Source organism: Anthonomus grandis, chromosome 5 (assembly GCF_022605725.1).
Source record: "Anthonomus grandis grandis chromosome 5, icAntGran1.3, whole genome shotgun sequence".
NCBI classification, from domain to species: Eukaryota; Metazoa; Arthropoda; class Insecta; order Coleoptera; family Curculionidae; genus Anthonomus; species Anthonomus grandis.
Window position 1 is genome coordinate 19,793,333 of NC_065550.1, and position 15,552 is coordinate 19,808,884.

The 15,552-nt window shown below is 30.5% G+C and overlaps 1 protein-coding gene across 3 annotated transcripts in view; it reads right to left on the bottom strand.

Moving 5' to 3' along the window:
- The window catches only part of LOC126736832 (homeotic protein proboscipedia), a 232,748-nt gene that overhangs the window by 104,040 nt on the left and 113,156 nt on the right, over window positions 1-15,552 (bottom strand). For all 3 annotated transcript variants that reach the window (XM_050441382.1, XM_050441381.1, XM_050441380.1), the window contains exons 2-3: window positions 14,602-14,830; window positions 12,263-12,449 (exon numbers count right to left, since the gene is read on the bottom strand). In XM_050441382.1, coding sequence (XP_050297339.1) covers window positions 12,263-12,449; window positions 14,602-14,799 — 385 coding nt within the window. In that variant the 5' untranslated portion in view covers window positions 14,800-14,830. The remainder of the gene's footprint in view (window positions 1-12,262; window positions 12,450-14,601; window positions 14,831-15,552) is intronic.

Genomic DNA, 15,552 nt, shown 5'->3' on the forward strand with positions numbered 1-15,552 from the left:
GAAATACCACCACATCTATACAATAACGTTACTGAAAATTTCGTCAAAAGGGTACGCATCCACCAGCGAAGCCGTGGCGGTTTCATGATATTTTCCAAATCAATAAATATTTCATTACTTTGCTACAAAAAAAACATGTTTTATTGAATACTGAAATTTCGCGCTCTTATTAAAACACCATTAATATGCAGAAAATCACAATCTAGAACTAAACGCGTCTGAATCATGTGTTATCTTTTTTGTTGCATCAAAGCCTAATATAATCTCTGGGAATTTTGCTGTAAAAATTAATAACCTATTATTGACAATTATTAACAAAATTAAAGATCTTGGTATTTTTCTGGATTTCAAACTCTCAATAGAATATCGAAAAGTGCATACCTCTTAAAGCAAAATACTTTCTCTGTAATAGCTTGGTTTTATCTCTTTTAGACTATACTATGCTATGGTGACGTTGTTTATGGTGGTTACTTCATATTAAATTTGGTAAAATCAATTCAAAAGTTGCAAAATGCTTTTTTGTGATTCTCATTTTACGTATAGAGATCATATTACCCCATATTTAAATAGACTATCCACTTTGTCCATAAGTAATAAAAATCTCAAAAACAGGTTAACCACCATATTTGCGTGAATTCTTTTATTATAACCAGCACATACATAACACTTGTAATATCAGTATATTTTCTAAACCATAAAATAAAACAACAAGCTTTCAAAAATAATTTAGTTTTATAGGCATTAAATCGTGAAACAAAATACCGGATAAACTTAAGGAACTAAACATAAACAAATTTGTGAAACTAATTAAAGTAGAATTAGTAATAATAATTCAGAACATTTCGAAAGTTTTTTTGTTGGGTATAAGTTCATCACACTGATTGTCGCCTGCGTATTGCTCTATTTTATTTAAGATCTGGTTAATTAAATTTTCAGCTATTGTTTATTATTTATTGCCGACTTTTTCGCCTTAAGGTCTCTCCTATGTTGCTCTCTTTTAATTAAAGTATGTATTCCTGCGTAAGCCTAGAAGTACCCGGCCTGACCTAGAGATGTCGTTAGTAGTATGAAAAATATCAGTGTATTAGAAAGTATACAATCTATAAAGCATATGTTTCAAGTTTGAAGACGCCACGTTGTTTAGTATTTGTTTGGCAGCCATCAATAGTGAACGTTTTCAGTAAATTTGTGAAAATGGAGAAAATTGGTCATCGTTATGTGATACAATACTTTTATTTGAAAGGCCTCAGCCCAACCAATATAAAAGCTGAACTGGATTCTACTCTGGGTGAGTCTGCTCCTTCGTTAACAACAGTAAAATATTGGGTAGCAGAGTTTAAACGAGGTCGTACGAGCTGCCAAGACGAGCATCGCAGTGGTCGACCAAATGAGCTGACGACTCCAGAAATTTTAAAGAAAATTCACAAAGTGGTACTGGATGATCGTCGACTGAAAGTGCATGAGCTAGCGGACATAGTAGGCATTTCAAAAAGTGCGGTACATCGCATTAACTGAAAATTTTGACATGAGAAAGCTGGGTGCCGCGTTTTCTCACACTCGAGCAAAAACAGTGTCGTGAAGATGTTTCAATTGAGTGTTTGGCGAAATTTAATAGCAACAAAGCAGAATTTTTGCGTCGTTTCATAACCATGGATGAATCATGGGTCCATCACTTCACACCTAAGACAAAAGAACAATCAAAACAATGGACTTAAAAGGGAGAACCGGCTCCAAAGAAGGCAAAAACCGTTTCATCTGCAGGTAAGGTCATGGCGTCGGTTTTTTTGAGATGCGCGAGGGATAATTTTCATTGACTATCTTGAAAATGGTAAAACTCTCAATGGCGGGTATTATGCGAACTTATTGCCGCATGCCGCATTTAATTAAGAAGAAAGTGTTGTTTTCCTCAAGACAATGCACCAGCTCACAAATCCGTTATTGCAATGGCCAAAATTAACGAATTAAAGTTTGAATTGCTACCTCATGCACCCAATTCACCAGATTTAACCCCTCAGATTATTTTCTGTTTCCAAACTTAAAAAACTGGCTCAGTGGTCAAACATTTTCCAACGATGAAGAAGTGATGTCTGCAGTTAATGGCTATTTCGAGGCGCAAGACAGTTCTTATTATAAAAAGGGTATCGAACTTATAAAACATCGCTGGAAAAAGTGTATAGAGCTGAAAGGAGATTATGTTGAAAAATAAATACATTTTTTTCCAAAATTTTCGTGTTTTCTTTCTTGGGTCGGGTACTTCTGGGACCACCCTCGTTTATTATGTCTGTAAAAAATATGGGTATGAACTTTAGTGATAAAGTTAAAAATTTAAGTGAGTAATAATATGTTAGTAACTTATTAATTGTTTTTTTTTAAGGGTAATATGACACAAGTGTACAAATTGCATTGTAGTTACCTAACTATGTATTGATTTTATAATAGCAATGATCTCCTTATTTCTCGTCAAATATATGTTTTTTATAATCTGTTTTTTTGGGCAATAAAAAAATATTTGAATTTGAACTTGAATTTCAAAATATTTCAATTTTTTAAGAAAAGCGTTCACAGTGTAAAATAAAATTTTATATACATATACATTTATATCAGTTTAATATTTACATTTTAATATTTAGATTGGATAGTAGATATATTAGAATCAATCAAATACATGAAAGAGTGGGTCTCATGCCTTAAAAGCTCTAAATACAAAAAGATTTAAATGTAGTTTAGAGGAGCTACAATAAACTTTCTTAAATTTAAGAGAGTCTAAAAAAGAATCTCATACTTAATTAAAATACATACATACCATATTTTAAAATATATATAGAAACTAATCTACAAACACTATGTCTACTAAGCTAAAACAAATAATTATTATATTACCAGCAACAATTATCCTGGACGGTCTAGAGTCAATAGGGTCAATCTAAGGAACCCAGTTGATTCTTTAGTTCAGGTAAAATCCCATGAACCCTCATGAACTTTCATGAACCCACTACAATTGTCGTTAAATATTTCAGGATATTTTCGTAGAAATGGCCATTAATCCTATGAGTACAAATTATTTCTTCAAATGCCAAAGAAATAACTCATTCTTGTCAAAAAAAATTGATCGTATACAGGGTGTCCCGGAAAATATGGAAAATCTCTCGGATTCAAGCAGAAAATAAAAAAAATAATATAAAACTTTCCTCTAAAAAAATTTCTATAGGCCCTCCCTACGAAGACACAGTCCCTTAAAGACGCCACTGGAAATAGGTTTTTCTTGAATAATTTTTGAAGTATTTGCTGTAATTTAATAAAAATTTTACGTGATCAACACTACTAAGGACCTTTTAAAATGAAGCCTTTAAAACACATTTACCTTGTTTATTTAACCAGAAGCGGACTAGGATGTATGTTATAATACTTAAATTTTTAACACCATGTATGATAAAGATTTTGAAATAATAAATATGAAAAGCTTGAACCTAAAACTAAAGAAAAAGTACTTGTTCGTTTTTAATGTAACAGGTATTCAAACAACAAAGAAGTTCTATTTTAAATTGTTTAATCTGAAAAAGTACCTAAATGTTTTAAAAAATGTAGTGAGGTTTTTAGAAAGACACCTTAACGAAATTGTTTAAAAAAATGAAAACATATGTTTTTCTTGAAACGAAAAAACAACCTGAAAAAAGAATGTAATAAATAAAGAAACTAATAATTTGAAACAATTAATTAAAAACATCAGACGTAGGTTCAACATGGGACATCTGATGCACTCGCGGGTCGACGAATCGTGGACTGCTGTATTTTTCACAACAATCCTGGATTATTCCTTCTCACGTCACAATGAATCCTGATTCTCTGTAAAAGGTCCTCCCGAATATTGACAGGAGTTGAATAGACCAAGGTTTTGAGGTAACCACAGTAAAAATTTAATGGCGTTAGATCGGGAGACCCAGGAGGCCAGACAATGTATACTCCTCTACCTATCGACCGGTTTTAAAAAACGTTATTCAGGTAGTTCCTTACAGCAACGCTGAAATGAGATGGTGCTCCATCATGCATAAAATACATGTTTCGTCGGATCGCAAGTGGCAAATGCTCTATTAAATCCAGAAGATTGTTCTAAAGGAACTCCATAAAAGTTTTCCATTCAATCGTGACGGTAATACGAATGGCCTAATTAAAAAATTGCCAATGATTCCTGTCCAGATATTAATTGATTGATACTGATGTTGATGATGAGAAACAACAGTGTCATAAGGATTTTCATCAGCCCATAGATGCGAGTTATGTAAGTTTACAATACCAAGTTTGGATTACTTCGCTGCTGATCTAATAGCCAGCGCGAACTGTATTCTATGAGGAAAATCTTCCGGGAATTAGGTCATACACTTTTTGTAGAGGATATGGTTGTAACAGCTGTTCTTGAAGTACTTTATGTATTATTGTTATTGGTGTATTAAGTTAAGCGACTTATTTTCGAGTGCTTTTTGAAGGAATATTAGCTACAACATCCAAAATATCTACCTCCAATTATACCGTACATACTGTTCTTCTCTGACCAGTATTAATTTCCTAAAATTACAATAAAGAAAGTCAATAATATCACCTTAATGAGTGGAATCGCGTATCAGTTTCCCTTAGACGTTGGTCAATTCGTTAAAATGTCTTTAGTTCTGGAATAGTGCGATTAGAAAATCTTTCTACATACAACCTTTTGGCTTCCAATGTATTGCAAGACGCATGACCATACATAAACTGCATATCTGCATAACGTAATATACAATATGCAAATAGCGTAAATTAAGGCATTATCTTAATACTTTGTTATGATAACATTTTAGTTAATAATTTTGGAGAGAGATGCCATTGGTACGCTGGCATGACTTACTATGAAGCTCTTTACTGTTTTAAGAACATCATAAATAAAATTTCTGAGCTATTACCATTATTGACTTTCCGAAAGATCTAAAAGACGTTTATCCAAAAACATAAGATATGTTTACCTGAGATATTGCTAACTCTTAGAAGTTCGTTTAAATTTAAAGGATTTGAGAATTTAGGTTTTAGTATAAACAATTATTGGTTATAATTAAGAATTTTGATAAGCCTTTGTGAACAGAATTATTATTTTATATATATATATATATATATATATATTATTGCTAATAAATGAAATTATTATTTTCTCAAATATCTTATTTTCAAATTCTATTCATTTTATGGAATTTAATTTGAAGACCGTTTCATATCAAAAAAACTTATTCACAAAAACGAATACTAAAGCCGACAGGAGCCGTCGAGTTGAGAATTAGTCGGATGCGACTTAATAGAGGCTGTCATAAAGCCGTGCTAATGATACAAAATGTCGCGGCGGGGGGCGATATCATTCTATTAACAGCAGCCATAATGGTCCGCTGTCGTAAATTAATAATACGAATCCACAGGTTCATTTGTATGTTTGATTGTCAGCGCACCGTGTGTTTGGGGATTTAGATAATTTAATTTTGTCCAGTTTAACGTGCTTGTTTTTGTATTTTTAAATACAAAACATAAATACATTACGAGGGTTATATTTTTCAGTTTTTTTTAGGAACTGCTCATAAAAGTTGAAAACAAACTATATAGATTTGTACAAAATCGATAATGTGCGGGGTTACTAAAAATAAATTATTAAAGAAAAAATTGATAACAATTATGTTATTGATTTTCAAATAATGAAAAAAGGTTTAATTGAATATAAAAGCCATTTACTATTAAAAATAAGACTAATTTTGTCTAATGTTGTACTTTTATTTAAGGAAATATGGCTACGTTACTAAAACCCTGAAGAAACCCAGGTATTAAGGATTGGTGGTGATATTTTTAATGATATAATAGTGTCTTCCGGAGTACATTTAATGCCCCCCTTCAAGCTAAAATAATAAAAAACAAGCCTCTCTTCTACTTGTTTTTTTATTAATTTTACTCATAGATTTAAATATAATAATGCCTTCAGATTTAATGATAAGATAAAATTGCTCGGGGAGGTTAGGTCCTTAGAATATGCTATAGAGTTGACCTCTTTTTAGAATGGCGTGGCCTAAAGAAAATAACATTAAATATCAGTTTCATAGAATATTATTCACACATCATTCACTTATAAAATGAAAATGCCTAATCTTAAGATTCTAATTAGAGTCAATTACTCACATTCTTATTCACATAACTTAAAAAGTACATTAAACAGTACATTCAAAACTATGAGGGTACTTAATACTATTTAGGGACCGTGATATGATTTTTTTATGCTTACTTTTAAGAGTGTGTATTGCTGTCTAGCTCTATCCATTTTGAAATACTGCTGAAATATTTCGTTTATCTAGAATGTAATACATATTGTATTTATATCAACAAAATAGACGGACTTCAAATACATTTTCAAAGTACAGCCTCTTTCCAACACTGATCATCGAAGAAAGGATTATGTGTTTAAGTAGAACTTGGAAATGAGAATCTTCCATATTTATTGATACGTTCTTCTACTCGCTGCTCTCAGTGGCTAGCTCTGCTTCGTTTGTCCCTGTGAAAAATGATAATCTGATAATTTGCTTGGACTAATTATGGTGTCAATGAGCTATTGTTAAAATAATGTTAATGTTTTGAAAAGAAAACATACGCTGACAGGTGAATACGTCCAGATCATTATCATCCAGCTATCTGTGTTAACTGCTGAACATAATATTCCTTTCTGTCTTAAGCTCTTTGTATCTAGTTGCTTGCACGTTTCTTTAAATCGTCCATCTAACGCGTGGAGGTCTTTCTTTGCTTCTTTTATTTGAAGCGTGGTCTTCACTTAAGTAGCCTTTTCATCTAATTTCCGAGTTCGTCATTTGTGCCATATGTCCAGCCACTACGAATTTGGATAACTGCATCAATGATACTGGTTATTCATTTCTTATATGATCGCAAAACACCGAGCATTGACCTTTCTTCTTTTCATTTTTAATGTTTAGATGTCTCTTGAGATTTGGATTTCATAACTATGATAATTATACTTGTTCACCGGAGCTACTTTCTCATCACTAATAAAAATTTGGTTACTGGGAACTAAATTTGTCATATATTTTGTTTTTCAGATATTCATTTTTAGACCTACGTCAGAATATATAGAAAATAATTTTACAGGCTACAGAAAATTAGATGAATGGTCATCGTCAAATGAAATATCACATATATAAAATTAATGTTAGGCAAATAAAAATATAGTATCGCTTTTTAACTGTCATATCTTGTGCCTGAAGTTGAATATTGTTTTTACCCGGAAATCTTCTTAAGATATTTGCATCTGAGTAGATCAGCATATGAGTCTTTCTTTAATACACGAGATTACAGCCTATAAAATCAATTTGCCAAAAGTGTTTAGTTAATTCATTATATTTAAATCACAAAACAGTTTTATCACTAACGAAAACTTTTTATTTTATTCTCGATATGTGTTTTGTTCACGGTGTATTATCATTTGCGTAGCATCTTCAAGAGAAAATTAAAACCTTTTGAGTTTCGAAATACGTGTCGAGAAAAAAATAAAGAGTTTTTGTAAGTGATACAACTGCTTCATCAAGTGTCACAATACAAGTCCCAACCTTAGGACTATTATTACATTATTCAGATCAGCAAATCTCTCTTTTTAACCTTAAATCTGCCTTAAACAAAAAGCGATGACTTTAACACGTGGGATTAGAGTAGGTAAAGTTAATTTACTGAAAATGTATAATTAGATTATTGTATTTAGGTAGTAAATAAAATCCAACTAAAATAAACACACGTTTATAATATCTTAAAGACGTATTAAAAGGTATAATACCCATTAGATTATATAATTATAAAACGTCAACCTCATTAAAATGGCAGCCTATTTAACAAACACAATTTCTACTATCTTCTTTATGTCAAAATATTTTTTTCCAACTAATGAATAGTAATTAATTGAAATAAAAACATCAAATTTTATCTTGTGGTTTAATTAGGTCATGCATGATGACTCAGTTAATTGGATCGTAAAACAAGTAGCGTCTGATTTAAAACTTAATCAAAGCAATCGATACTTAGCTACCGAATTATAGCCGTCAGCTGGATTAGGCCTAATCACCACAACTTGCATTTTCATCCTCATGTTTTGCGCGAACCGTGACACAGCACTTTGCCTTTTCGGTATCGACAAATCGACAAAAAAAACTTCTGTTTGGATATTATACAATATACAAGAACGATTTTATCAGTGACGGCTTGTGAACGTTTTTCTTATTTTGCAATTTTCTTCGCTTATTTATATTAGTTTTTTTAATGCAGGGCTGGTTCATTATTAAACATTGGCCATGTGAATAATATTATTTTACATATTTTTAAAGCAATATCTTATAATCCATATTCCATTTTGCAAAAAGTAAAGTATTTTAATTACTTTAGTACCTTGTGCAATTAAATCACTTTTTGTAACTGTATCAGAGTTTTCTTTGACGGAAAATACCTATTTGACGAAAAAATTTACATTGTTTTGTTATTAGAAATAACATAAGAGACTGCCATTATGTTTCCTTTCTAAAATCTACATTTAAAAAAAATAATCCATATATATTTTTTTTATTACTTACATATTTAATCTTAGGACATTAATCATTCAAGTAAATGTTTTCTAAAATGTAAATTTTTATATACTTTGAAAAGAAATATAAACTTATTATCAGGTCGCGGTCTTTGACTAATACAACTCATTTGTTTATTCTCAATATTTTGTCATATATTTTAGTGACTTCTTCAGGAGAAACTACTTATTAATATATTTATATATATTACTATATTTTGTCATAGGCTGTTCTATGACGAAATGTCACGATTCGCTTTACAAAAACCAGGCTTTGGAAAATTCATAGAAAATTTTAACTATCAACCGAGATAAACCAATCATACCTAAGGCATTTTCGATACATTTCAAGAAGAACGAATGGGCTAGAAAAACTTATTGTGGAGTGGAAGATCAATAGTAAACGATCAAGAGGAAGGTCTCCGACGCGATGGGTGGATCAAATCAAAGAAATCATTGGTTACACTCTTCAGGAAGCTTCTCTTGCAGGTCAAGACAGAGAAGGATGGAGAACTACGATCCGAGCAATTGAAACATGCTTTCGTGTTTTTAAGAAATTAGGTGTGAAAACTAAAGGTACTTTCAATTATTAATATTTTGATTGTATTATCTATTTATTATATGTTATATTTTTTCTAGATTTCTGTTTTTCAAAATTAATTTTAGTCTCAAGGAGATATTGAAGGATATTTTCTGGACATACTTTTTTAATACTAATGTAGATTTTCTGTCATGAATGTTCAAATCATCTAAATTATAAAATTTTAAATGTTTTAAAATTAATGATACTTTAATTGATTGATTTTGATTACAATTAATGATATGGATAATATAATTGCTGCTCATGATCAGGGGGATAACAGTGTGTTAATTTTGTTGAATTATTTCAGGGCGTTTGACATGATAAATTAAAAGTTGCTATGTGATAAACCTAATTACCACAAATTTCAACAAAAATCGATAAACTTAGTTAAATCCCATTCGTAGTCGTAACCAAAAAGTCCGTTTAAACGGTATCTATTACAATGAAGTCAATATTAAACCAGCGTTACACAAGGGTCTAATCTCTGACCATTGCTTTTTTTTTTAAATGTAGGTATTGCGGATATTTGAAATGCTCCTAAATTTTGTCAAGTACAAGCAGATGCAGACGACACACAAGTTTATTATCGTTTAAAGAATAAAAATTACCATTTGGCTATGGCAAACAATTATTATCTTAAAATACTAGAAAAGTCATAAGCCCATAATTTTGCTTTAAATCTAACCAAATCGACTACTATGCCTGAAAATCGTAATCAAAAATTTCTAGGCGGAAACATTAGTATTGATATTAGTAATATTAAGTTACCATACTCATTATATAAGTAGTCATGCTCGTAATTTAGGTGTCATACTTTACTGCCATCTTGAATTTAAGCGCATCATTTAAAGACTTTTTTTAAAAACACTTATTTTTCGTGACTGGAAGTACGACACAGGGATCGGATATAACTCGTACTACTGTGTTAGATTTATTTATATTTATTTGTGGAAATTTGACAACATCTCACACATATATAATCCTCCAGTGGTTGTTGTAAATATTTTGACAAATCCATATGTCTGGGCAACATTTAAAAATCAACTAGTTTATGGAAAAGAAAGCCATTCAAGAAAATTACATCACTTATAGCCCTGTTTCTACGGTCATTTATATATAATCCTGCAAAAATATATAACTCTATTCTTTGTGGAATTCATGTCTCTTAATGCAGCCTAATTTAAGATTTTGTATTTTAAACATTCTCTAATAAAACGTCAGTTTTTAGTTCAAATGTATAAATATATTAGTTTTAATGCCCTATATGTGAGTGCTGATTTAATTTTTTTGTAGTGAAAAGTGATTTCAATAGTTTCTGGTTGTACTTGGATACTTATTTATTGACTGTATGGGTATTGGAAAAGGAAAAGAGAAAATAGCGTTTCAATAATTTTTTTTTTAAATGGGACAAAAAAATATTTTTCTTTTAGTTTCTAAGATTTTAGTTAAAAAAATGCAACCATATATTAAAAAAATCCTTGGAAAAAAAAGGAAAATCTGCAAAAACTATTTAAAGCAAAGTTTGGTTTTTCAGAACAAAAAGTTTATCAATTTTTTTAGAGTATTAATCTTTAAGTGGATTAATATACTTAAAATAAAAAATCCAAAAATTATTAAGTCGCGATAAAACTTAACTAAATAAAACGATAACCCATTTAAAATGATATTGTAGGATACAAGGTAATTTAAATAACTATATTAATGTTATAAAATAAAAAAAAAATTGAAAAACTAAAGAAAATGGGTCACTACAACTTAGTTCTGACTGATTTTACTATTTATTTTGTTTTTAAGAAGTTCCCAAATTATATACTTTTTTATTTTCTTCCTTTGTTTCATCACTTTTATAATATATGGTGAGCTTCTTCTTTTTTACTTTTTATAACTAGTTTTAGTTTAATATTTATATTACATCACAGGATATTTTTTTCTATATATCATATTGCTCTTAAATTAAGTAAAATACGTATAAGAACTCATTATAGAAGTGGCTTTAACTTTAAAGCTTTTTTGGGCTATTGCCTTTTAATTTTAATATAAAGCCTTGAGGTGCCTTTGATGAGTCCTTCAACTTTTTGAAAACATATTTTGTTAATTTTGAGATCTTACTGCGAGAATATTGAGTTATTTAAAATTCCTATAGAGTATTTACATCTTTACATTAAGTCTAGTATATTAATATATAGCATTGACAAATTTATAAATAAAGTGTTGATATTTGACCAATATACTTTAACTCTTTTACGTGACACACTGATAGAAAGATAAATAAATAAATAGATTGATAGAATGATTTTTGAAACTTCAACTACAGATCAAAGAAAAAGGCAATTCAATGTACTCTTTATATTAAAAATAGGAAGTTAATGATGATGAAGAATTAAAATGTTGGAAAAAAAACGGTATGGTATATAATATTTAAAAAATAATTGTTTTTTTTTAAAGTATCAAAAGCCAAAAAAAAAGAAATTATTAAAATTTCATAATAATTTTAAAACTTTGTGCATTTAGCCAAGCTCCCTATTTTTTAGTATTTTATGAAATATATGACAACTTCAGAAAAAGTGGCAGTTTCTAAGATAACTTTAAAATATTCTCATCTCTTACCAAGAAAATTCAAAATTCAAATAAACCAACAAAGCTTTCCACCTCAACTTTTTGCAAGCCAGCTCATCATTTCTATAGTTTAAAACTGACACAATTCGGACCTTAAAATATATAAACTGTTATAAAATACCTTTCAATTTATAATATACGTTTCGAAATATCTATATCGGTTTCGTGTTTCTTGATGACTTTCATGCATCAGTTGGTAGATCCAACTGGTGCATGCCAAAAGACATTAAAAGTAATATGGCTCTGAATCATGCGAACCAAAGTGGGCGTTGACAAAACTGCACGCTATAGCCTTTCATTTCTATAAAATAAAACACATTTTTTATGCTCTATTTTTAGACAAATAATACATATAGTTATTGTCCTTCTATTCTACAATCACTTATTCCATTAATATATGAAATAAGTTGGGGCTCCCTTAAAAGCTTAGTAGAATAAATTGTTGTAGCTCTTACCTTGTTGACTATTTTTTCTTGTAGTTTTCTTTTCTTTCATCCAGGGGTATTCTGGTACGTTGACTCCAGGAGAACCGAGTCCGTGGGGTACTTCCATACCATATCCACCTGGAGAGGTATGCTGCGGACTTATTGATGTACTGTGAGGAGGCATTTCGGCGGAGAGGTGCGGCAATGCAGTCATATACTAGAGAAAATAATAATTTTTAATTATTTTAAATTTAAAAAATGAAAATGAAACTAAATACTCATATTAAATCATACATATATAATATGACAAAATTAAATAATTTTATATGGATAAAAGTATGTAACCATACAAAGAGGGTTCATTTCAAAGCTTTTAACTTCAAATATGTAGAATTTGAAGATTTAAAAAAATAAGAAATTCGTAAAAATTGATCTCTCTTCTTCTCGTAGCATTACAATGCTTCGGGGGTATTAGCTGCATCTACGACTCATTTCCACCTATCTCTGTCTAACACAACCTCCTTCCAGTCCCGTATCCCTAAGATTTTTATATTCTCTCTGATATTGACCCTCCATATATCAGCTTTGGTATTCCTAAAAGTCTCTTTCCCATATTCGTTGTGTGAATGTCTTAATATTTATTCGATAATTTCACGAGTGGTGTATTTAACAAGTATACCAACACTGGTCGAAAAGTCGACCATTATATTTTGTCCTTTACAAGTAAAAGCGTTCACACAATGTATACGATTAACAATTGGACCAACAAACAAATACATCAAGACACTGGTTTATTGAACATTCCAGTGTAATCACGATGGATAGCGGCCATAATATCGTTACGGCCTCTGCAGCTTTTGTTGTATTGAGTGCCTGTTATTTAAAATTAAGGAGGAAAAAATATATAAGCTTCTTTTAATATTAATAATATTAAAAGAAGATGATGTTTCTGTAAATAGAAGCCGACAGAGGTAAATTTGTGTTCCTATATATTTATGTAGATAATTCCCTATTTTAATTTTATTTTCATTTGACCACTTCATCATAAAAATATTAAATAAAAAATATTGTTATTCCAACACGTACCCATTCTACCGGCTTCTAAATATGGAATAAATAGTAGTAGCGAACTAAATGAACAATGTTTGGACGTATCGTGTGAATGCGCCACAAATATAGACCAGTACATACTTGTCAAGTGTACGATGCACTGGCGATTCCTTTGACTTGCCGCAATTTTACCGATACACGACGGGAAAACGGCCAGCACTCGCCAGTAACAAATAATTGCAGAAGTAAAGCATTTACACGATATAACAACTGAAGGCAATTGATAAATATTGGCCAAATATACCACCCGTAAGAATTCGGCTTAAGCCTTTCTGCTTTTATTTCGTTTACCACTCCGAGTTGAATTTTATTGGATCATAAGAAGAAAGCACTTGATTTATTAGCATTCAATTTTATATTGTGATTTTAACCATATTTAGAAATGATAATTATTAAATTGTGTTGGAGAAGGAAGTAAGGATTCGGGACAAAATTTCGTATATAGGTGTGAACTATCAGCATACTGCTTATGTTTTATATAAGTTAATTTTTTGTTTCCATATTAAGGAAAATAATAAGGGTCCTAGAATAGAGCCTTGTGGCACTCCAGTATTTGAAGGTACACAGTTTGTTTTTAAAATTAAGCGTTAAATTTTAAATACAACGCAATGGAATCTGTCAGAAAGATAACACTTTATTAAATTTAGTGATTTAGTTGAAATTTTGCAAGAAACATCTTATGATTTAAATTATTATCAAATGCTTTACTAAAGTCTAGAAGACACAAGCAAGTCGCTAGTTTATATCATTGATAAGGAAATAGTTTTATTGAACTGTTTACAAATATTGGACTCACTAATTATAAATTTGTCTTTAATTTTGGAAACAATTGGTAAAATACTAATAGGTCTTAAATATTTAAGCTCCTTAGCGTCGAAAACTTTAGGTAGTTGCTTGCTTATAGTTTTTTTCTACAAATCAGGAAAAGTTCTCTTTTAAACTCAGATGACGTAATAAAGTAGATGAGCTACTTAGATATTTGATGATGATACCTTACAAAACTTTTAAAAACAATATAAAAAGAATTACTTTGTAAGTTTTTAAGGCAGTAACTTTACTGGCAGTTATAAGGAAACAAAATAAATTATGACGAAATCATCGATCAAATTTGTTTACATATTGCAGTATTTTTTTTCAAAAATGGTTAATTTTCAGATAAAATGTGTTGAAATGATTAGTTAAAAGGGATAAATAAACCGAGTAATCTTAAAACGGAGTAATAAACAATCAAACAAAATATTTAATCTTGAGCAACTTACCTCGGCCATAGAAGGTTGGCTATTAATGAAGCCGGTCTCCGCACATCCGTCCATAGGATGATGCGGAGTGCCTCCGACATTAGCACCGCTAGGAGGCATCCAGTAGGGCCCCCCAGAGGCGCTGTCTGGCGTATTCGACCGCGTTTTGACTGGGACAAAGTCGACCTCCTCCTCGATGTGCCCCCCAACTGTAGGCATTAGTGCGACGAGACCACTTTCTTGGTCTAATCTGGAAGAAGAACATCAATTAAAAATGCAATAATTGTTTCTATTGTAACGATATTGGCAACACCGCGAACCGAAATCATCGTGGTGATTGACCGAGACACGTACGAAGGTCAGTTCAAATCAGAATATTGGCGCGACTTTTAAATCGTTGATAGTTTTAAATAAGAATAATATAAATAAATATTTTTATAAGTTCTAAATGATCGTTATTAGTGTGTATGTGTAATTTAAGTCAGTTGACTATTTTGAACACCGAGTGTTTTAATTAACACTAATGAACAGGTAAAAACGCTACATTATTATATTTTGTAAATTCATGCTATGGGAAATATATAAACTGTATTTACGGTACGGTGTACTCAATTCCAGGTGAGTAAGAAATATTCAGTAATATTAATTCATTGAACGAAATTATTCCAAATGACCTGTGAACGGAGATAAGCATATTATGATTTTTTTAATCAAATTTGTAAATTTGTAAGCCTAAGTCAGACTCAATTATAAACTTAGGAGACTCGTCTTTAAAGATACTCATAGAATTGAAAGATGTAGGTAGTATTCATATTTTATGTATTACACAAATATCTATATTTATTAAATAGAATGCTTAAGTACATCTCAGTTACTTTATAGTTTACATAAGGAGCAGATACTCCTAAGACACATACTAAATTTCAATCACAATGTATTTTTATAATTATCTAGCTCGTGCAAGGGAACTCT